The 21,159-nt window shown below is 46.3% G+C and overlaps 6 protein-coding genes across 6 annotated transcripts; 3 read left to right on the top strand and 3 right to left on the bottom strand.

The window, feature by feature from the left end:
• The first annotated feature begins 3,839 nt into the window (after positions 1-3,839).
• BDW43DRAFT_244311 (serine/threonine-protein kinase) lies at positions 3,840-6,647 on the top strand. The gene is made up of 8 exons (XM_032039714.1): positions 3,840-4,028; positions 4,123-4,245; positions 4,311-4,422; positions 4,498-4,702; positions 4,781-4,936; positions 4,989-5,443; positions 5,500-5,529; positions 5,589-6,647. The coding sequence occupies exons 1-8, from the start codon at positions 3,986-3,988 to the stop codon at positions 6,166-6,168; spliced, it is 1,704 nt and encodes a 567-aa protein (XP_031894350.1). The 5' UTR covers positions 3,840-3,985; the 3' UTR covers positions 6,169-6,647.
• Positions 6,648-7,416: 769 nt separating this feature from the next.
• On the top strand, positions 7,417-10,775 carry exg2 (putative exo-beta-1,3-glucanase). The gene is made up of 4 exons (XM_032043878.1): positions 7,417-7,611; positions 7,679-9,024; positions 9,077-10,089; positions 10,147-10,775. Exons 2-4 carry the CDS (start codon positions 7,936-7,938, stop codon positions 10,559-10,561), a joined length of 2,517 nt encoding a protein of 838 aa, XP_031894349.1. The 5' UTR covers positions 7,417-7,611; positions 7,679-7,935; the 3' UTR covers positions 10,562-10,775.
• A 15-nt stretch (positions 10,776-10,790) lies between these two features.
• Positions 10,791-11,533, bottom strand: BDW43DRAFT_293867 (response regulator; the record flags this gene model as incomplete). Its single annotated transcript, XM_032043877.1, has 2 exons — positions 10,791-11,220; positions 11,292-11,533. Coding segments are annotated over 2 exons (533 nt in total), but the record flags the coding sequence as incomplete, so codon positions are not given.
• Positions 11,534-13,248: 1,715 nt separating this feature from the next.
• BDW43DRAFT_293866 (uncharacterized protein) lies at positions 13,249-14,207 on the bottom strand. Its single transcript, XM_032043876.1, has 2 exons — positions 13,825-14,207; positions 13,249-13,756 (listed from the first exon to the last, which is right to left on the bottom strand). The coding sequence occupies exons 1-2, from the start codon at positions 14,018-14,020 to the stop codon at positions 13,437-13,439; spliced, it is 516 nt and encodes a 171-aa protein (XP_031894347.1). The 5' UTR covers positions 14,021-14,207; the 3' UTR covers positions 13,249-13,436.
• Positions 14,208-15,385: 1,178 nt separating this feature from the next.
• On the top strand, positions 15,386-19,777 carry BDW43DRAFT_304545 (uncharacterized protein; the record flags this gene model as incomplete). Its single annotated transcript, XM_032045621.1, has 6 exons — positions 15,386-15,798; positions 16,112-16,115; positions 16,265-17,253; positions 17,316-17,424; positions 17,455-18,024; positions 18,173-19,777. 6 exons carry the CDS (start codon positions 15,386-15,388, stop codon positions 19,775-19,777), a joined length of 3,690 nt encoding a protein of 1,229 aa, XP_031894346.1.
• Positions 19,778-20,289: 512 nt separating this feature from the next.
• On the bottom strand, positions 20,290-20,575 carry BDW43DRAFT_316744 (mitochondrial 54S ribosomal protein bL33m; the record flags this gene model as incomplete). Its single annotated transcript, XM_032048385.1, has 2 exons — positions 20,290-20,459; positions 20,563-20,575. 2 exons carry the CDS (start codon positions 20,573-20,575, stop codon positions 20,290-20,292), a joined length of 183 nt encoding a protein of 60 aa, XP_031894345.1.
• Positions 20,576-21,159: the final 584 nt, after the last annotated feature.

Here is a 21,159-nt window from a genome sequence, read left to right as displayed (position 1 = left end):
CTTAGTTTCAGTTCATTGGGATATTGAAAATTATTTCCATTATCTTACGCCGAGAAACCACGGCCTTCAGCTACTTGCAGAAGCTCCTTCATCCAAGACATATCGATTTGCCTGGGCCAAAGTGTAGTCGGCCTAAGCCTGGATTTACAATCCCCATTGGTGGATGGATGGACTGGTTACCTATACTAACGGTCTCACTGAAGATCGGATGAGCATGCGGAGACCAAGTTTAAGGCTAGGTGGGTTTTAATTCGATTAACGTGCAGGTTAACTATTGTTTGTGATGATGTGATTCCACCTGGTCTCTGATAGATCTTCTTTTCTTCTTCTAGTACTTATGGGGGATCTAATATTAGTGGTACTATATACAGGGTATCCTGCTACTTTCTACCTCGGAGGCAGGGGAGGGATAATAAACATATTAAAGAAAAAGGATTTGGATCAGGGATATGCTTTGTAATTGAGTTGATAGGAGAAACATTTATAATCTAGGTTATTCAGATGTCTGGGCTCTTCAGGCCGCCTAACTTGTAGATATACCCCTTACAGGGTTAGAGTAGGCGAGCTGCATAGAACTCGGCTTTAGAAAGCCGAAAGAAACAACCCAGGGCGGGAAACAATTTAACAGCGATTAAGACAATTGTAGTCCATCAGTCACCGCTTTTTGTTTTCTTCTTTACATTTATTCCCGTCCAGCGGCTGACATCTCAGGAGACTTATGAGACGTCAGAAAATGTTACACGGATCGGGTGAATCTGGGTATGCATATCGTCCATGCGTAAAGTTAGTGGTCTAGCAAGACGATAAATATAGACTCCCACGGACGGAGTACTCCGGAGAAAAAAGTTCCCAAAAGAAGGGGGAACAGGGACGGATTTTAAATTGCGATTCACTGGATGATACCAGAATGATCAACATCAAATTTCAAACCCTCTCGCTTTCTCAAACCCGTCGATAATCTGGACTGGAGAATCCGGAGAGCCAAGACGCTTCGTGTCGGAGATGCAGCCTTACTTGTCTGGTCCCCTGCATCTGTGGGTTAAATTATAGCTTCATGGAGGTAATTAGTCTCGTCCAAGCTCGGAGTGCCAAATTAGATAAAATAGGATCTGCACCGTTGGCAAGACGAAACTGGACGAGAGAAATGGCGGATCCACTGCCTTCGATGGACTAAGAAGTTAATGCGCTTTGGTGGTGGGGATGGTCGGGTCCCGCCAATCCTAGAGCGGATCCTGAAGCTACTCCTTTGTATTCCGACTCTTCCTTCTATTATTATTTTTCAGTGGTTTCTTCTCCCTCCCATGGAGAGAGGATGGTTTTCTGTTTACGGTTTCGGGACATGGGGTCTGGAATGGTTGACGGTGAAAGGGAAGAATTAAGGCACGGTCATGGTATTATGTCTATCCCATGGTAACCAAAATTTCTTGTCATCTATATGTGACCATGTTCTAGATTAAATATCCTCATGATACGAGAAATAACTATCATTATTTCCCCTTAACGTTCCTATGCTCTTATATCATCTAGGGAACTGCTGACCGATCACGCAGTCACGGGAAGAAATGAACTAGGATCATACCGGGTATTCCATGATCTGCAAGACACAGTATATATCTATATGAATTATTAGGGCAGCAGGGATATTCCTCCAGTTCAGCTGGCGCCATCCCAGCCATGTCCAATGGGGAATCCGCCGTAGTATTCGATAGTACGCTGGCCTACTCTAGTAAGCCAACTGAAGAAAGACAAAGAGATTGGTTTCGACTAGACTCCTTCCAGACGCCCAGTTCTCGAAGGGGCACAGTATTCCTTTATGCAGTTCCAACAAAAGGATAAAATCAAATCAAATCAAATCAAATAGAAAAGAAACGTGGCGGCCACGAGACAAAGCCACACTTCCGGGGGACGGAAATAGATTATTCCTATAGAAATTATGACTGGTCCAAAACGTGCTTTCGACCATGCCGGGACGTAAAAGAAAGTTATGCCAAATGACAGGTCAGTCCTGGCGTGTGGGGTTGATGGACGAGGGGGATCTGTTTAATGATCTCTTGGGGAAGATGTATATAACACTCTGCATATTGGCATTCAGCGGGTGATCAAGATGAGGAATCTTCCATTTATTGTAAGGATATGAAAAGAAAAACTGGGTATCTATGACGATATATAACGTACGTACATAGCAAATACAATAAATATCAGTTGATATTGCATGTTCTATGACTGGTAAGCTATTCCGCATTAGAAGTGTCAAGAGAAGAGGTAGCTCCTTCACACAAGGCCGTACTGTTACCTTTCCATACTTCTTTTGTATGACCGAGTACCTTGGTTGTAATTTAAGGACTTCTGTAGACGGAGAGAAATTTATATATCTTAGTAACAACCATGGAGAGTGTGTCCTGGTGGTACGTCGCTGCATACATATATGGTGATTATGTATGTACATAAATTTGCCATTGAGAAGCACCGTCCTTAACCTATATCGGAGTCCCCTCAAATCTAATTTCTATCTAGTATTTGTAGTTCGTCGTCTTTTCAACTACTCTTCCCCTTCACCATCATTGTCTCGACTGGACATATCTATTCCTCTCCTTACTGAAGATTCGCCGCCCACTTTCTCCTGCGACGGCGTGTTTCCCTCGTGGGCCCATGCGGCACTTCTCCTGGAAGTCTGGCTGGTCCTCAAGACGCCACTAAGGCAGTAGTTCGGTGTTAAGTATCGCCTTCCCTTTCCTAATTCACCTTAACCATCCTTCATTGGCCCTTGATTCCCGTTCTATCTTTCACTCCCACTGAAGAAGTTCTGATATGGAGGGCAGTATTACGACTCTTTTTTTATTTTTCAGATCGTCTTCTCTCCCACTGTAATTTTTGATTTGATTTTATTCTTTTTGTTCTTATCCCATTGGACATTTTCTCTCCTTCCTTTAGGCAGGCTAGGCCATACGCCGAAGCATAGCTTAATCCTGGTCCTTGGGCCCATTGTTCGTATTTCCCGTTCATTGCGTTAGTCACTTCATAAACGAAAGGTGGAAAAGAGGAAAGAAATAGAGAGAAAACCAAATAAAGGAAAAATAAAAAAGAACCGAAGAATAAACCTCGGGGATTTAGATATATAAATACCTATTTTTTTTGGTCTCTTCCGACAAAACGAATCAATTATATATTTTTAGTAGTATTTCCCCCCTCAATTATTCCAATTTTCGTGAATAGAGGAGAGAGGAAAGAGAAAGAGGATCTAAAATAATAATTATTATCACCATCATTATCATCGTATCCAAATACTGGTAGTGACTATAATACGACTGATTTTTTTTTTTTTAGAAAAAACATGCGGCCTGTTCGCTTTTTTTTCTCTGACGGAAGGCTTTAAGGTTACTAACTATCAAACTACTCCGTTTTAGGGGCTGCCGCTCTCTCTCTCACGTCGTCTTGCTTCAAACCACCAAAATCATCTCTCTTCTCTCCTCCCTCCTCCTCGCTCACCGTCTTTGTTCCGCTTCCGATATTTGGAAGCAATACATTTCCGGAGAATAACTCTATTCTCCAAAGCCATTGCTTATTATAAGGGGTAAGTTTCCCCTGCCAATATTATTATTACCTGGCAAATCTGGAAATTGAGCCCCTCCGCCCACGTTTCCCCGTATCATTTGGGCGCGGCAGCTTCTTTCCAGAACCCAGCGATGTTTTGCTCGCGGGCTAATACGCATGTCTCGGGATCCATAGGTCTCAGTATACTAGATTCCCTCCTTTCCTTACTTAATACAATCCCTTCGCCTCGCCTCGTTATTTCGGCCGGTCCGTCTTTTCATTGCCTTCCTTCACTTTCGTCTCTGGCGATTTATTTCCGATTCTGCAGCCCGTCGAACACATCAAGCCGAAGCTGTACTTCCTTGACGCAAATAATACTAGCCTCGAGTGGGATGTGGTCTGAAGTTACTCCGACGAAGATTTTCTAGGCTTTGTTTGTCACATAGCTTTCTCAATGGGAAATTCACAAGGGAAGCCGGTGTGCTCCACCGATGAAGGTATGTCTATGTTGCCGGAATATATCCACTACACCTGATATCAATTGTTTGGGACTCAGTTGGGGGATCGCGCTGACGGTTAGGGGGGAAATAGTAAACCTCAATCAATTCCGATTACTTCGCGTGGTCGGGAAAGGTGCTTTCGGGAAGGTTCGTATCGTGGAGAAAAAGGAAACTGGATTGACATTTGCGCTCAAATACATTCGGAAAGAAGAAGGTATGCGCCTTGGGGTCTACGACTGCCTCGGTTCTTTTTGCTTTAACTCATGTGTTTTTCTTTAGTGGTTCGATCGGAAAGCGTACGGAATATCATTCGCGAACGGAGAATGCTCGAACACCTAAACCACCCTTTCCTGTGCAACTTGAGATACAGCTTCCAAGATATAGAATACATGTGCGTCTTTCAGCAGTCCTTTCACACAACTTTTCTCTCATCTCGCCCTTTGCCATGTTGCTGATACTTCAGAAGTTACATTGTGGTGGATTTGATGAATGGTGGTGATCTACGGTTCCACATCTCAAGGAAATGCTTTACAGAAGAAGCAGTACGATTCTGGGCGGCAGAACTCGGATGTGCTCTAAAATATATCCACTCGCAAGGTATCATTCATCGAGACGTGAAGCCGGATAATGTGCTACTGGACTCTGAGGGACATGTTCACTTGGCTGATTTTGTATGTTGTCCACTTCGAATGAGCCTGAATTGTTACATTCTTGTATCACCCACAACTAATCTATCGTTTCTCCCGCAGAATGTGGCCTCGGATTTCCGCCCTGGAAAGCCTCTCACCAGTAAATCGGGGACCTTGGCATATCTTGCGCCCGAAGTATATGAGGGTGGCGGATACTATTGTGAAGTTGACTGGTGGTCGTTGGGAGTGACATTCTACGAGTGCATCTATAACAAGGTTTGTAGGAACCTGCCCACTTAACACAGAGCGAAGCTAACGCAAATCAAAGCGACCCTTCGAAGGTCGCAGCCAGGATGTATTAAGCGAGAACATCAAAAAGGCTCAGCCGAAGTATTATGTCACTAACCCAGCGGTTTCGGTGCCCTGTTTGCGAGCTATGGGTGCACTCATGGAGAAGGACCGGAGTAAACGTATCGGCGCTTCCAGTTGGGAGAGTTTCATCTCCCACCCATTCTTCGCTGAGATTGATTTTGTCGCGCTAGAACACAAAGAAGTCCCGCCAGTGTTCAGACCTTCTAGCGACAAGACGAACTTTGATGCCACATATGATTTGGAAGAATTGCTCCTTGAGGAGGCACCGCTGGAGGCTAGAGCTCGCAGACAAAAGCCAAGAGCAGAATTGAGGGAAGACGCTACTGCGAAGGAGATTCGGGAAGATGAGCTCCATCGCCTGATTGAAACCATGTTCGAGCCGTTTGATTATACGACCGTGACTTATCGAGGGTATGTTGTCTATCGCATGGTGTATACCATAGGCATATTGTGCTGACCAGTTACAGAAATGCCGCGGATGCTATCGCAGCGTCGACGTGAGTGAAAGAAAAAGCATGAGAGAACGGAATCGCCTCATTTGCTAACAATTGTTTAGGAATCCCGAAGACTGCCTTCCCACCACCGGCTCGACGCACTCACGGCAATATTCGCAGACCGATTCTTCCAGAAACTCCCCCCCCTTGCGTAACAATGATGGTTCAGTGAGTCGGTTGACTCAACCTGACGCTCCTTCACCTTTCGGTGAGACAATGGAGCCCCACGATCCTACTCTAAACAAGACCCCTGCATCTCCAACTTCATACCCACAGCCGCCGCCTTCACCGGCTCCTCAATTCCATCGTCCGTTTCAACCTCCGTCTAATCCTGCGTCCAATCCTCTTTCCCCGGCCAACCCCGCCAACCCCGCGTCTAGTCGTCCGCGAGGAGCAACACGTAAAACAAGCAAGGGTGGTGGTGTACAGATGGTGCTCGAGGAAGCCGGCAGCTGGAGTGAACTCGCTGATCAAAGTTCCACACTCCCCGCCGAAGGTTACGATGTCGGTTCAAGCAAAGGAAAATCCTCGAACAGTGGCATGCTGGCATTCCTCAGTCGGAAGAAGGGCCGTGATAGGAGTCCCAAGCCCCAGGAACCAGGCGTTTTGGGTAAGGAGGGAGCGAGGCAAATTATTAGCTGAAGAGGACATGGGTCAGCTGAAGTGGCGGATGCGACAGAACGTTCCTTCCGTTACTTCGGCTCCTACTCTTGAGCCAGCCGAACAAAAAACATCGGCCTATTGAAATGGAATTCTCCCTTTACAGCATTCAAGAGATCGCTGACATGTTGCACCATTGGCTGGCCCATCGAAGACTGGTCGCATCATGGCGTCTAATACAATGTTTCTTGTGAACCTTCGCTTGGCAGCTTCAGCAGTCGCGTTTCAAGGTTCGGAGATCAAGTGAACTTGAACAATATTGAAAACTTTGGCGAAACAAAAAAAAAAAAAAAGAACTTGGAGTAGCAAGACTGACAAATCACTGTTTCTCTGACCCGCTCTTCTAGTCTTTGACATTGGACAATACCAGGGAATGCATCAATACCCCCACGAAAAGGGATCGTGAACTGGTGATGGCGCAGCCAGTGCCCTCCATGTGTTCACATTTTCTCGATTGCAACCCAAGAGTTGTGAGTCTTGGACCCCAGAAGAAACTATTACTTCTTTAATTTCCTCGAATCCCTTATGTTCATGACTCAGCGAAGAGCAAATCTATTCTCTTTCATTTTGAATTTTTATCTTGATTCCCTTTCGTCCCTTTATGTGTTGGTCTGGATGCGGAGTTGTACAGATGGAAGTGCATATATGACCAGTTTACTATCATAATCATAAGGTTGACCAGCGAGACTCTGCTCCTATTCTGCATGCCGAAGCTTACTGTGGATGTATATCTCGTTTACTGTCTTATTTGCTTTTGATTGTTTAGATGGCGTTTACATACCCCTCCTGATGGTCATGGATTGGAAGTGGTTATACTGAGCATTGTGGTCGAGAGACGGGAAAGGGGTTTTGCATAGATTCTCTTTCCCTTTATCTTTTGTTTCCCCCTCAATCGGATTGGATGATTACAGTTCATTTGTAATTAATGATTTTGTCGATATGTTACCATACTATTTCTCTCTGAATGTGAATATACTTGAGAAATGTCTGATCCGGAAAGGTACTACTGCTATTTATGTAGTATTTGATAGAAGGGCTCGTGAGCAACTGCCTCAGTTGGGTTTTTCAAGGTTCTGCCACATCTCTCCACTACCATAAATATGAAACCAGGCAACCCATTCCTGTCTTGTTTATGTGAAGCTGAAATTCAACTCACCGCTTTTGTTGCTCTGCAACTTAGTCAGTCTTTCTCCACTAGTTAGCGCCAAGGGTCAGGCTGTTGGTTCCATAAATAAATCATCCTTCGCGATCGGATATTCTTCCGAATACAACATGGGTATTTACTAATATGCAGCTTTGAGTCTGAAACGGCAGTGCTGAAATGCAAAAGGGACCTTGCATAGCTTTGCATATTACGCGGCCACTCGAGAGGTACTCTGTTGTTTTGCTTCGATAGTAGCCACGCGCCCGCCAAGTTTGTTTACTGTAAGAAGAGCAGAGTAGAACTGGGTCATTAGCGCGGGCAGTTCTCTAACTAAAGTCTGGGCTATAGAGTCTCGCTTCCCACGTTGCATATGTATCATTGGCAAATTTTGCCCGATCCTCCTCCCGTCTGTGCGATTTATCAACGATGATTTTAATTCCTCCCGTTCCCTGATACACCATCGAAGTCCCATTCTCTTGCGACGCGAATTTCGATGACATTCTGGGCTCTCGTTTTATGTTGAACGAGTGGGGCGGCATTCCAATTGTCGCAATCAAGGATTTGAGGATCGGGGAATTGACGCATTCCGGATAACTTTAGATTGCATGCCGAGTCACTCACGCAGTCGGGACCGCTATCGCGGAAGGGACGGCGAGCGGGATCCAGACTATACTCGCAGGAAATACCGCGAGGTTTACGACGACGATGACGACGACGATGATGATTTTGATTACCACCCCCGCGAGCGGCGGCGATATAGGCGCGACGACTACCACTATGATGCACGAAGACACGAGCCCCGAGACTATGATGATGATTTGAATGAATATGATGTGGCTGCGGAGGATCCTGCGGTGCCGCTTAGATCGCATGATGCGGAAGGGATTCGGAGAGAAAGGTCTAGAGCACCAGGATCGCCAGCTCCATCACCGAGCAAGAGGGATAGGCGCCGCGACAGGGAGGAATATAAAAGGCATAGAACCTACGGCGACTTTGGTAGTCCTATACGAAAACCTCGGGACGGTAAGCGTCGCAGTCGGGACGGCCAACGGGAGCGGCCAAGCGAGTTGGACAGGGAGGCGCGAAGGCAGAGGCGAAGGGAAAGGGCACGTGGGGCAGCAGCAATGAAGCATAAGAGCAGCGATTCTACAAACAGCGGATCTCACATCTTGAGCGCTGATGCTTTGGCCAAACTCAGCTCTCATTACCAGGAAGAAGATCGATTGGAAACATCCCAGGCAGAGAACCAAGCTCGGATGGAGAGCAAACGTCAGCGCAAGCGTCCCATCATTGGTGATGAACCGCAGACTCTTGCCCCATTTCCTGAAGAGACACCCCGAGGGCAGTCGAAAGGCAGGATTGTGTCCGGTGCGTATCTAGAAGAGGGTAGACACCCGGAAATGGAGGTTCGGCATCGCGGAGGTGGCGGTCCATCAATGGAGGCCAGATGGCGAAAGGAGAGAAATTGGGGTGGAAGTATGGAAGGCTCTGATGTACAACCGCCATTTTGGAAGCGAAAGAAATGGTGGATTGTGATAGGCGTGTTGGTCGTCGTTCTCGCCATCATTATTCCAGTTGCCGTCGTTATGACCAAGAAACACGGCCATGATGATAATCCATCAAGGTCCTCAGACGATAATGGCGATTCGCCTTATACCTCGAGCTTGGATGGGCTAAGCCACGACAGTATTCCAGTATACTTTTCCATGCTAATCTGTGGTTCGTTGCGCTAACTGTTGTTTCTAGGAATATGCCAAAGGATCAGTATTGGATCCTTGGACATGGTACGACACAAGGGATTTTAATCTCACGTTTACCAACGAGACGGTTGGTGGCCTTCCTATCATGGGGCTAAATGCAACATGGGACGACTCGGCTAGGCCTAATGACAACGTGCCTCCGTTGAACGAATCATTCCCATACGGATCGCAACCAATCCGTGGCGTTAACCTGGGGGGTTGGTTATCGCTAGAGCCTTTTATTGTTCCTTCATTTTTCGAAAAATATACCAGCAAGGACGGAGTCATTGACGAGTATACGTTGTGCAAAAAACTCGGATCGTCCGCTGCCTCGAAGATCGAAAAGCATTATGCTTCCTTCATCTCGGAGCAAGATTTCGCAGACATGAGAGATGCAGGACTGGACCATGTTCGAATTCAGTTCTCATACTGGGCCGTGACGACATACGACGATGATCCATACGTGGCAAAGATTTCATGGAGATACCTCTTGCGAGCTATTGAATACTGCCGAAAGTACGGACTCCGTGTTAAGCTGGACCCGCACGGGATCCCTGGTAGCCAAAATGGCTGGAATCACAGCGGCCGTCAGGGAGTCATTGGCTGGTTGAATGGTACAGACGGCCAACTGAACAGGCAGCGCTCTCTTGACTTTCACGACCGAGTCTCGCAGTTCTTCGCCCAACCCCGCTACAAGAATGTTGTTGCGATCTATGGCCTTGTCAACGAACCACTAATGCTCGCGCTGCCGGTGGAGGACGTTCTCAACTGGACGACTGATGCCACCAAGTTGGTGCAGAAGAATGGCATCTCAGCCTTCGTCGCCGTCCATGACGGTTTCTTGAACCTAAGCAAGTGGAAGAAAATGCTAAAGAACCGGCCGGACCGGATGTTACTGGACACCCACCAGTACACCATCTTCAATACCGGACAGATTGTCCTCAACCATACAGATCGGGTAAAACTAATTTGCAATGATTGGTACCACATGATTCAAGAAATCAATACCACAAGCGCAGGGTATGTCCAACTAAAGTTCGCTTATGATTCCCTTCGTTACTAACTTTCCAGAAATAGCTGGGGCCCAACTATATGCGGTGAATGGTCCCAAGCCGACACCGACTGTGCCAAATATCTTAATAACGTAGGCCGCGGCGTTCGTTGGGAAGGCACTTTCGCTACAGGCGACTCAACCGCCTACTGTCCCACCGCCGATACAGGTCCAACCTGCAGCTGTGCCTCCGCCAACGCTCCCCCCTCCGACTACTCCGACGGCTACAAGAAATTCCTTCAAACCTACGCTGAAGCCCAAATGTCTGCCTTTGAAACAGCCCAGGGCTGGTTCTATTGGACCTGGCATACCGAATCCGCTGCCCAGTGGAGCTATAAAACAGCTTGGAAGAATGGCTATATGCCAAAAAAAGCCTATGCGCCGGACTTCAAGTGCGGTGATGACATTCCGAGTTTCGGGAATTTACCGGAATTTTATTAGTTTGGTTTTTTGGGACATCGTATGTTTCTAGATTTCCCCCCTTTTCTTGTTTTGTTTCTGCATATACTTGCGTGGTGGGCTCGTTTGCATGTTTTAGTCCGTTCATTATCTGAGAAACGCAAGGCCGACCTCGAGTTACCTACTGTAAATACGTATTGATATGCTATTTATATTATGAAGGATTAGATAGCTTGACCGAATATTCAGTATATATCATAATTATTTGGTACTTATGTGCAGGATATCGTGTGTTCAGACAGGAGGTATATGTACAGGAGAATCATCGTAACGGCATGAAAATAAGCCCAGGAGCCCACCAACTCTCCGGGAACAACCAAACAATAGCGTCAAAGTCCTCAACCAGTGGATCAGCCTTCGAACCAGCCACCTTCATCCCATTTCCCCGGTCTATATATATAGTTGCTGCGACGCTCGTTTTCGTAGACTCCGTCCAAAAGATCAGGGATCCGGTGAAAACCAACTGGCTTCATAACCCATCCATCAAAGCCCGTATCGATATATACTTGTCGATCTTTCTCGGTCGACGACGAAGAAACAACTAATATCGGTACCCGCTTCTTAAGCGCCTCCCCCTTGGCGGAGGATTGTTCACTTTCCCGGATCATCTTCGTTGCCGTCAAGCCGTCAACGACGGGCATCTATGTCCTCGCCTGTTAGCTCACTTGATGCCACTTAATGGTTAACGGTTAAAGGGCAGGGTGTGTCCTACTTGTAGATCCATTAATACTGCATCGAAGCAATTCGCCTTCTCCCGGTATAGGGCTGCGCATTCTTTCCCATTCCTCGTCAGATATACTGTGTGCCCGGACATCTCTAGCCTTTTGCGCAGAATTGTGCTGTTTGTGGGATCATCCTCAGCTACGAGGATGTGTAGATTGCTTTTTGTTCGTTTGTCGGTTGGATAGCTCATAGAGCGGGTAGTTCTTAATGCGTCGGGTCGGGTCGACATTTGATATTAGTCTTTGGCTGTACTCGGGGTCGAGATGTTATGGGAGGGTGGAGACTTAAGAGGCCAGCTCTTTCATGCAAATCTCGTGTTATAATCGTAAAACTTGAAGTTATTCAAAGTGCACCGGTAAGGACGCGGTAGCAATGTATATAACCATTGCTCAGTTAAATTGAGTTTAAAACGGAGATTGCAGGGGGTTTCGATACCCGGCGAATCTGAGGCGAGAGCTGTAGCAGCGCTGGATGGGATGCCGTGTTTCGACGGGATATATCCGAAACATGGGTTCCATGGTTCGGGATCGTCTGGGTCTAGAATCCGTTTTCTTTCAACCAGTTTTATTTTCTTTGGTTCCATTATTAAGGCCTCGTGTCAGTTTTCTTGGGTTCCGAAATTTAGGCTTATTGTAAGGTGAGTTTCGAGAAGGATTGTTGGGTCCATTCGGGTTTGAGATATTCTGGTTCAGGTACTGGTTTTGGGTATGTTTGGGAGCACTAGCTCTTTGTGCTCCCCACTGAGCATTGACAATGATTATGCGAGTCATCTTATGTAGGACCCCGATCTGAGGGGATCTATTTTCCGTGGTTTCTCTGACATGCGAGGCCTCGTGGGATACTTTCCGTTCGGGTTCGGGTTCGGGTTCGTATGCTAGATTGCCACCTCTCTTTGACTCAGGTCCATGTGAGATATTCGATATTGGTACACACGGTTTCTCTGACTCAGCAATGCACAATCCGAGTTGCATGATTTGGTCGTGACAGCGGCAGAGCATATTAACGACCCAAAGACCTAAATTTGCGGCCACTTGACACAATCAGCGTGCATCTCCAGCCCGGGATAGCTCCACTCTATGGATCTCGACAGATTACTCTTTTTTTTCCTTCCCGAAATTTTATTTTTCTTCCACTGAAGGAATGAATGGCCCAGCCGCTTCTTGGGTCGTCTCGGGAGATTGGGAAGCTGATCCTTTATAGTGTACTTGCCGTGCTTAGGTGGGCCTTTCTTTTTGTTGGCTTGTCTTAAAATCCAAAAAAAGTCCGAGTAGTTGTACGGAGTATCGTGAGGCTTCTAGGGTGGATGGGTATCGTATCTGCTTTGACTCCGACTTTGGGCGAGTCGTATGGTGTATAAAGCACTCCACTTCTGTAAAGGTTGACTGTCATTTTCTCCCATATTTCAAACGGGGAGACTTGGCAAAGCTGCAGATGGTGTGGATCGAGTTGGTAATTAGGCGAGCACGTATAACTGTCCCCGTTGTATATTGCTTCGGCTGAATGTTACATTATTGTGGTTAGGAAGTGGATGCTGTGGGTATGATAATAAACTCGACTGGCGGAAAGCTTTCGCGAGAATAGGCTGGGGTTCCAGAACCGGGAAAAGTAGTATGGAAGGTGGATGTAGGGAAGCAGTTGACTCGCATCCTGCTCTTCTTATGGCAAGCGCTTGCGATCTTCACAATTCTTAGATCCGTAGCTGTCAGGGATTGATCGTATTTGGTCTTTGCGGATTGAGGGTGTATGGACCGTCCACATGCTAAAGTATTTTATGTAGTTAGGGCTGATTTTCTCGACTCGTATTGCCATATTTGGATATATGAATGGTGATCAGTTGTCGAAGCGAGGTGAGGTAGTTAAACTCATGATCAACTCGGTACCACGTCGGGCTTCATCGTTCTCTAAGGGCGTTTCTTTAGTCCGATAAAGGTATCGTTGCATTTAATATCAAGTTCTTGACACGTAGAAGGAGAACAAGGCTCTGAAAGATAGACTATAAAGCAAAACGAATCCACAATGCTATGTCTCAAACATGCCCCAATGTCAAGTCATAGATCCAAGCCAGCGCTATTAACCAACCAACATACTCCAGCTCACTACGAACATACAAGCAAAAAAGTGGACTGAAAGTCATTTATGAGCGACCAAAGGAGAAAAGTGAACCCCAGGTCCGCGACTTTACCCCATTTCTAGCTCGTTCGTTTTCCGTAATCAGAGAGTTCTTTTCTATATCATTGTGCTTGGGATTGGCCTTCTGTCTGTGGCTTCTTCCTTCAACACGACGGGTAGAATTATCGCCCGAGCTCATTCCACCTTGCGGGAGCTGAGACCTCGGAAACCTGGCAGACAATGGTGTTTTGATGGCTTGTGTGGCTCGTCGAGCAGATCGAGTTATTGCCTCGCGCATTGCCCATTGACGTCGTTTCGCGATGATGAACAGAACAGTCGACGTGACTGAAGAATGGCTGATGTTAGTATCCTTTACCAAGCGGGCGAAGAGGACTCGGGCTTGGAGAACAGACTTCCAATTAAAACCACTACCCCGACTATCGTGCACAGGACAATCATCCCTGCTGATAATGATTTGGGGGATGACGACCTCGTTGTACCGGTTCCATCCGGGCCTTCGACATCGGTTATCAGCCCCTGTGCGTTCGATTGTGCTGCCAGAGCGACGATGATAACACAAGAGCAGTAGTAGCCTATTGCCCCGGACATGTCGAGTATGTCTATGTCCTCACGCTGAGAGATAAAATAAGTTGATCAGGTCTTTAAGTTTCTGTATTGTATCTAGAAGTATGAGAATGCCTTCCCTTTGTTGTGAAGCGACAAGGAGATAATAAACGAAACAACCAGGAGGGGGACCAAGAGAGTAGCTCTATCAATACTCTACAGCACCTTTAGGCAAGATATTATGGGCGCTACCTGAGTACGAAGGAAGAGACTGTATGACAGGTACAACCTCGTGATAGGGTGACAATAACGGACCCAAGCCCTGAAGGATGAGAAGGCGTATTCTACTCTATCAACTGGGCTATACCGACGTGCTGAAGAACCTAAATTTGGATACACGCAGCGAATCATGTTCGCAAGAGACGACCGGGAATGTGATATCATGCGTCAATCCTTGTGATAACCGTCCTTGGTATCGAGGCCGCAACCAATGAGAGACACGGAAGAAGCGCCAGAGGGGCAGGAAACACCAAGTTTATCGGAGTTTTAAATAGAGCGGAAAAGTGAATCAGGACTCCTTTTTATTCTGCTAGGCTGACTTCAATATCCTCGTAGATTCTCAGTTTGGGGTAGCAGTTCACCGACGAAGTCCCTGTTACTGTAGAAACGACTTATATCTTGGTATGGCGAGCCCTGCAAGAAATTGCGGCAATGAAGGTTAAAAGGAGCTGTAGATCTAATGGTCGTGAGTAACTCAGCGACAAGAGAGAAAAAAGAAGAGAATAAAAAGCAACATAGACTTCTATATGTAAGCATTGGCCGTGGATCTAGGGTCGTGGAACAATTACAGCCCTCACCTAGAGGGTTACACTAATTATTTGACTCCTGAACGAGGAAGAAACACGTTCACGTAAAGCATTGAGAGCAGGTATGTGTTGATAATGTTGATGGATTATCATATCAGTAGTTGGCGTAATAACCAAGCACTTAATAATCATCATGATTATGTTTTCGTCAGTATAACTTGATGGTAGTAAAGAGTACTACTATTAGTAGTAAATAATATTTAATGGTCGGTGACTTATATCTAGTAGAGCTTCTATCACCCGTGGAAGCCGTAATCCTCAGGCTTCTATGTGCTCCTTCCTATTGAGACATGACCATCATGGCCATCATGGGAACTGTCTTCGGGGACACCTCTTAACCAATTCTCTTTCTTCTCCATGACTCCATCATTTTCCAAAACCACGAGTAGTCCAATCGAGTCCCCTCATCCATCTCATCAGCCGACTATGCTTTAGGCAGATGCACAATACTTACCATACTTTCCGAGGCCTGGTCCCGACCCACATACTCCATTGACATTCGGGGTTCTATCAGCCCAGGACATACTATACCGACTAGGTCAACATGGAGAATGAAGGTCACGCCCCATACATGAAGGATTCTTTAGTCACTTCAGATAGAGAAAGAGACAGTGATCTGGATGAGATTGGAGATGATGAGGAGATGCTGCTGCTACAAATGGTGGGATCTAACACTGAACCTGTGTCACCTAATCTTAAAGCCGTTCTGGAAAAGGATTCAGAGCCAAACTGGACAACCAAACAAATACATCCGGCTCCCCTTGTGAAACGCCCTCGGAGCTCTAGTATTGACCTGACAGCTTTCTCTTTTGCCAGACCTGCCCCTCATGGAAGGTCATTTACTTTTCAACCGACACCCAAGCGAGGGTCCACTATCCCGGTACCTCACAATAATACACAAGTGAATCAGGAGAGACATAGAGCCTTTAGAGTTCCAACGCGGAATAATCAATCAAAGTAAGGTGCCTTGCTTGTGGCTATTACGTTTCATGCTAAAAGATATATGTATATAGACACATCACTTCTCAATTGGACAATACAGAAAGCAGTACAAGTCGCCAAAATACCACGGTTTCTCCTGCACCTTCAGACGTCCCGACCCACGTGTCTGAGGTCGTGAATGACCAAGTAAGGCCACGTATTAGCACGGAGTATACTCCTGCCTCCAATGTTCATTCCTCGGGGAAGAATCGAGAACCCTTTGTAGGAGCTGTTCATATGCTGTCTATTATCAATGGGCAACTTCTATCTCCGGAAAATGAGCTACAAGGTATGTGAGCTAGTCAAGTTCGGTAGACTGCGCTGAGACAATATCAGCGACGAACCAAATATCTGTTCCCAGAAACAAGGTAGGTGATTATCTTCCATATGCAGAAGAATCATGTGGTGTTTACAAAACAAGATCAAAGAACAATTGCCACAGCCCTTGAAGCAATGCACTGCAAAGTGGCAGTCATGTGTCACTGAGCGCCCAGCACAGGAGGGTGGGAGAAATGTTTCATTGTCTCCTACGAATAACAAGTCTAGAGTCGTGAAGCACCGTCGCATGACTGGGGAAAGAGTAATTTCAAGGCAGTCGGCTTTTGCTCTTGCCGATAGCGGTAGTACGGAATTATCGGAGGAGGATCTATTCCAGCTTCTGATCGCAAAAATGAAGGTCAGAGAAGAGAAGGACGTTGCTGCTTCCAGTGTAAGACAACAGATGGAGGCTAATATATCAGAACTGACGGAGGAAAACAACGCCTTGAGAAGCCAGCTCGAGGTTGTCAGTGGCGAGATCCAAAGCAAGATCTTGGAATCCAGAGAGTATAAGTCTCATTTGGAGGCTTGGAAGAAGAAGCTAGCGAAGTTCAAATACATCCTCAACGAGCTGGGGTCTGGTTATGAAGCCCTTCGCGGTGAAGCGACTCAGCTAAAACTAACAAGGGTATCTCTAAACAAAGAAAGAAATGATATTAAAGATGAGATTACGGAAGCAAGAGAGAGACTACTTCAATCCTCTAGTGTCGTTGAAAAGAGTCAAAGCCACCTCCTTGAATCACGGGCTATGGTCAACTCAATGAAACAGGCTTTGGTGAACGCAGAGGAAAAGACAAATTCTGCTCAGGAGCGGCTATCTGATGAAAAGAAAAGGTCTAGGTTGTTAGAAACGTACATACAGGACAACTCACGTCTCCAAGCGAAAAAGATAAACCTTATCAGGGCTGACCAGCTTGGAATGCTAAAGAAGCTTGATTCTGAGTTTGAGACTGTAGGAAAGCAAGTTGAGATATCCCAAGCAACCGTCCAATCAATCTTGAGACAAATCCTCGAAGAGTATCATATGTCATTCAAGCACATGAGTGCGAACTCCATACGGGAGAAGCTAGACGTACAGCAGTGTAAAGCGACTGTTCAAGATTGTCTATTTCAGTGAGTCATGGACTGTCTGATATGCTCTTTGGGAAAGGATATGGCTGATAGCACACCGCCAGAATTAAATCTCTTGCGAATGCGTTGATGACAACTTCACAAAGGAGCTCTGAAGTCAATGAAGATAGGACACAGCGTTTGACAGAGCAGCTCCAATTTGTTTGCGAAACTGTGGGAAGTGGCTCTAATTTATACAAACAGCTTTCAACAAATGAAGCCAGATGTATCAGTCTACACGAAAGGCTTGAAGATTGCGTCTCGAGTATTGACAAGCTCTGTGCTTTTCTAGATGTTATCCAGAATAGAGAGAACGGCCTCGCTCAGCAAATAGAACATCTTGAATCCCGACTCTTTGAAGTGCAAATCCCAGAAAAATCCGAGCCTACGGCCGCGGAGACTCAAGAAAGGGTAGAGCTTGAACTAAAGATTCAGCAACTATCAGCAGAGCTGAGTAGAAGCGAAGAAAAGCTCCTGAGCAGAACTGCCGAGAATGAAGGAATTAGACTTTCATTACTGGAAGCTGTTACGAAGGGTCAGGAAGCAGAAGCACGCGCAAGTAACCTTGAATCAGAAACTACTACACTACGAGCTGAAGTGGAGGCCATAGAGACCAAGGTTCGCGAAGAACTTAATAGGGCCAGCGTTATTGCCCGAGATCAACATAGAGCCAAATACGAACAGCAGATACATGAACTGCTACGGGAGAAGGTTGAACTCAACAAAGGTATTCAGAAGGTCAAACATGAGTTGTTGAAAGTGCAAAAGGCGTTAGTGCGTTTCGATATTCCTAAGTAATAGAGCATTTGCTGACGATATACAGGCTGAAAAAGAAACTGCATATACGAAGAAGCAGAATGAAGTAGAATGCTTGGTGGGTGCAAGACAGCGCCCAACAAAGAGCTCTTACTGATTTCCGAAGTTTGTAGAAAAGGAGAATCAGATTCAAGCCCTCGGGAGAGATTGTATCGAGAAAGACGCCTTACTTGCGGAGAAAGATGCCGACATCAGCCGACTTCGAGAAATGGAAACGTTGACTGCAGCGCTGAAGTCATCCGTGCAGGGACAGCTCAACGATGCCAATGCAAAGATCGCTAGTCTCGAAAAGGAGTTGACTATCGTCAAGGAAGAAACATGTATATCATCTCAGATGTCACAAGACAAACTTGACACATTTCAGAAAGACCTCCTGGCGAAGGAAGAAGAGTGTACAAGGATCAAAAAGGAGCTCTCAACGGAGATATCAGCTAGATTAAACCTCGAGAGTGGGAAGTCGAAGGCAAAGTCTGAAATACACACATTGCTTCGACGAGTTCAAGATTCAGAACACTGGGTGAAAAAAATAAAAGATTTGCTTGGCCAGATGGATGCCATATCACCAAAGGAACTCTCTCCAGAAACGTGGAAGAGATTGATGACCCTTCTACAACCAGCAGAATTGGAGACATTAGACTTTACCACATGGCATGAGCCTACGGACCGAGGTCTAAGCCAGTGTGGTAATGAAAATGATGACAAATGTGCTCCCATTGTTTCAACTCCCCAGCCAAGCTGTGGTGTCTCTGAAAATGACGTTGTCCAAACAACAGAATTGATCTACCGGACGCAGAGCTTCCAGAGAGGTGTATATTCCTCCCCAATCAAGGACGATTTGAAAGCTGGAAAGTTCGAAGTGGCTGATAGGAAGTCTCCATGTGTCCCGGAAACACAGCAGTCCAACAGCATCGTACCATTTTCAAGCATCCGACAGCTATCACCGGCTTCGTGTTCGATTTCTGAACAAGATCATGGCGATATTGCGGCCATGCTAGTTCCGACACCGGACAAAGAGTTCGCCACAGAGAAACTTGGCACTCTAAGTGATTCAAATGGAGGTAGTGATGTGGCAGCCGGCACTTCTAAGAAACATGCTACGGTGAAAACGGAGGACATTAAAACGCAAGCGGGGGAACTCGGGCCACTGGAGAGAAAGAATCATCATCTTGAGGCCGACCAGCCAATTGGTCAGGATACTCAAACCACCGAAGAGAAGAAAAACGTTGTAGTAACGCCAAAGGCAGTTACATTTGAAACCCAGAATCCATCAACAAGTGGAGAGAAACGTAAGGCTCCGGACTCTGAAAACGGTCACGACCAGGGAAGCACATTGCAGATGCCGTTTCTTGGAAGACCCGTCCGAATGAGCCGACGAACTTATAGCAGGAGCCGGCAGATATCTCAAGTGCGCAGCCAGGAGCAGTTCGCAAATCAGGATTCTTTTTATCCTTCGAGCAGTAATACACTGGATCGCCATAGTGCTGGGGGTATGGACTCCGTCGATAACAAAAGAGCAAGGGTTTCGACCTCACCCCAGCGCAGACAACAGACGAGGACTAATTCTAGGTTTGTCGAGCGCAAGGCGAGTCCTACGAGTCTCGCCTCTGGTAGCAGCCGCTATTCTTCCTTGAATGGGAGCAGCCGCCCTAATAACCAAAGATGGTCAGCTCGTGGAGGAAGGAGGACCAGAGGTAAGAACCTACCCGCTTAGACATGGTTGGTGAATGTGTGCTAAGCTTTGTAGGTGATCGTTACAGCGCTCGCTTTAACAGACTAATCTGAGAGATATTTGCTTGAATTTCAGGTATCACTCTCATCATGTATCTATATGGGTTATACGTGGCGTCATTGCCAGGTTGTTTGAAGTAATCTTCGAGGGATCTCGACAGAAATATGGTTGCAAAGATGAATGGATCCTGAAACAGGTATATGAACACATTTATTGACCCAGATTGTACTGCTTTAAACGCCAGAATGCCAACCGAAGAAAATACACAGCGCAGTAATAGCTCGGGGTAGAACGAACCTTCCAAGTATTACCCGCACTGATGTTGCCTAATGTACATGGTTTATCGTTCGATACTACGGACTCAGTGGCAACCACACAGCTTGTCCTTTACCGAGATGTTGTTTTGTCAACTGTGCAGTCCGACACCGCCTCAACACCGAATCCGCCATCGTGTGTGCGTGATTTGTCGTGGGAAGGAGTAGAGAGATTGTAGTTTATTTCGCCCTTCCGCCCTTTGTCGCTTCAAGGAACAACACCTTCTTCTTCACGACCGGATCATATTTGAGCATGCTCAGGGGGCGATGCGTACGAGGCCTGATCATCGTCCGGTAAAAGCCGGTCATGGCCATAGAGATGAGACGAACTGCGACGGTACGAGACTTGGCTGTTGGCATCAATGTCAGCGAGATTGTCCTCCACACAATATCGTATGTCGCCAGAAGGGTATCAAGTCCGCCAAACAAAGAGATGAGTATATATGTACTTACCTTTCTTGGCCATTTTGGCGGCTCTGGTAAAAGGGAAAGAATGGGAGCGTTGGCACCTGATTTCAAAGATTCATTCAAGATCTTCGGAGATGCGGCGGCGAACTTTGGGCTCGCGATAATGACACGTGACCATGTGTTGTGAAAATGGAATAGTTCGCGATGTGGGTCTGACTTGTCTCAATTGTTCCTCAAGCATCACTACATACTACCCCTCGGAACTTCATTGGGTGATTATTTATCTTTTCTCTTCATGGGACTCACTACTTTAGTACCTTTTTTTTTTTTTTTAACAAGGCCAGCGTCTGATTCCTTAATGTGACTTTCCAGTCTTACAGTTGGCTCAGGCTCATTTCAAAATGCCCATGTCCCCCGAGTTCCAGGCTATAGGACACCCTTTGCGACAATTATAATCTTCTTTGTCTTGTTTTCCGAGGCTATACAGCCTGTAGAAAAGCAGTATCTGTACGGAAATCTCATTTTCTTGCTGGATATGCCAACAAAGGATGGAACCATAATTACAGATGGCTAGTATAGTACTTTTGCTGGAGACCCTGTATCACTAGCTCTAAGAATAGCCTGCACAAACTAACTTTATCT

Source organism: Aspergillus alliaceus (genome assembly GCF_009176365.1).
Source record: "Aspergillus alliaceus strain CBS 536.65 unplaced genomic scaffold BDW43scaffold_83, whole genome shotgun sequence".
Taxonomy (NCBI): domain Eukaryota; kingdom Fungi; phylum Ascomycota; class Eurotiomycetes; order Eurotiales; family Aspergillaceae; genus Aspergillus; species Aspergillus alliaceus.
Note: the sequence above shows the minus strand (reverse complement) of the source record. Positions and strands in the feature narration are given on the sequence as shown.

Bases quoted from the DNA above. Each gene is read 5' to 3' on its own strand.
- BDW43DRAFT_244311 (XM_032039714.1), top strand. From the start codon at position 3,986: ATGGGAAATTCACAAGGGAAGCCGGTGTGCTCCACCGATGAAG. The intron at 4,937-4,988 runs GTTTGTAGGAAC...CGCAAATCAAAG, and splicing joins ACGAGTGCATCTATAACAAG to CGACCCTTCGAAGGTCGCAG. The intron at 5,444-5,499 runs GTATGTTGTCTA...GACCAGTTACAG, and splicing joins ACGACCGTGACTTATCGAGG to AAATGCCGCGGATGCTATCG.
- exg2 (XM_032043878.1), top strand. From the start codon at position 7,936: ATGCCGAGTCACTCACGCAGTCGGGACCGCTATCGCGGAAGGGACGGC. The intron at 9,025-9,076 runs GTATACTTTTCC...TGTTGTTTCTAG, and splicing joins TAAGCCACGACAGTATTCCA to GAATATGCCAAAGGATCAGT. The intron at 10,090-10,146 runs GTATGTCCAACT...TTCCAGAAATAG, and splicing joins ATCAATACCACAAGCGCAGG to CTGGGGCCCAACTATATGCG.
- BDW43DRAFT_293866 (XM_032043876.1), bottom strand. From the start codon at position 14,020: ATGTCCGGGGCAATAGGCTACTACTGCTCTTGTGTTATCATCGTCGCT. The intron at 13,757-13,824 runs GTCTGTTCTCCA...GCCATTCTTCAG, and splicing joins GGTAGTGGTTTTAATTGGAA to TCACGTCGACTGTTCTGTTC.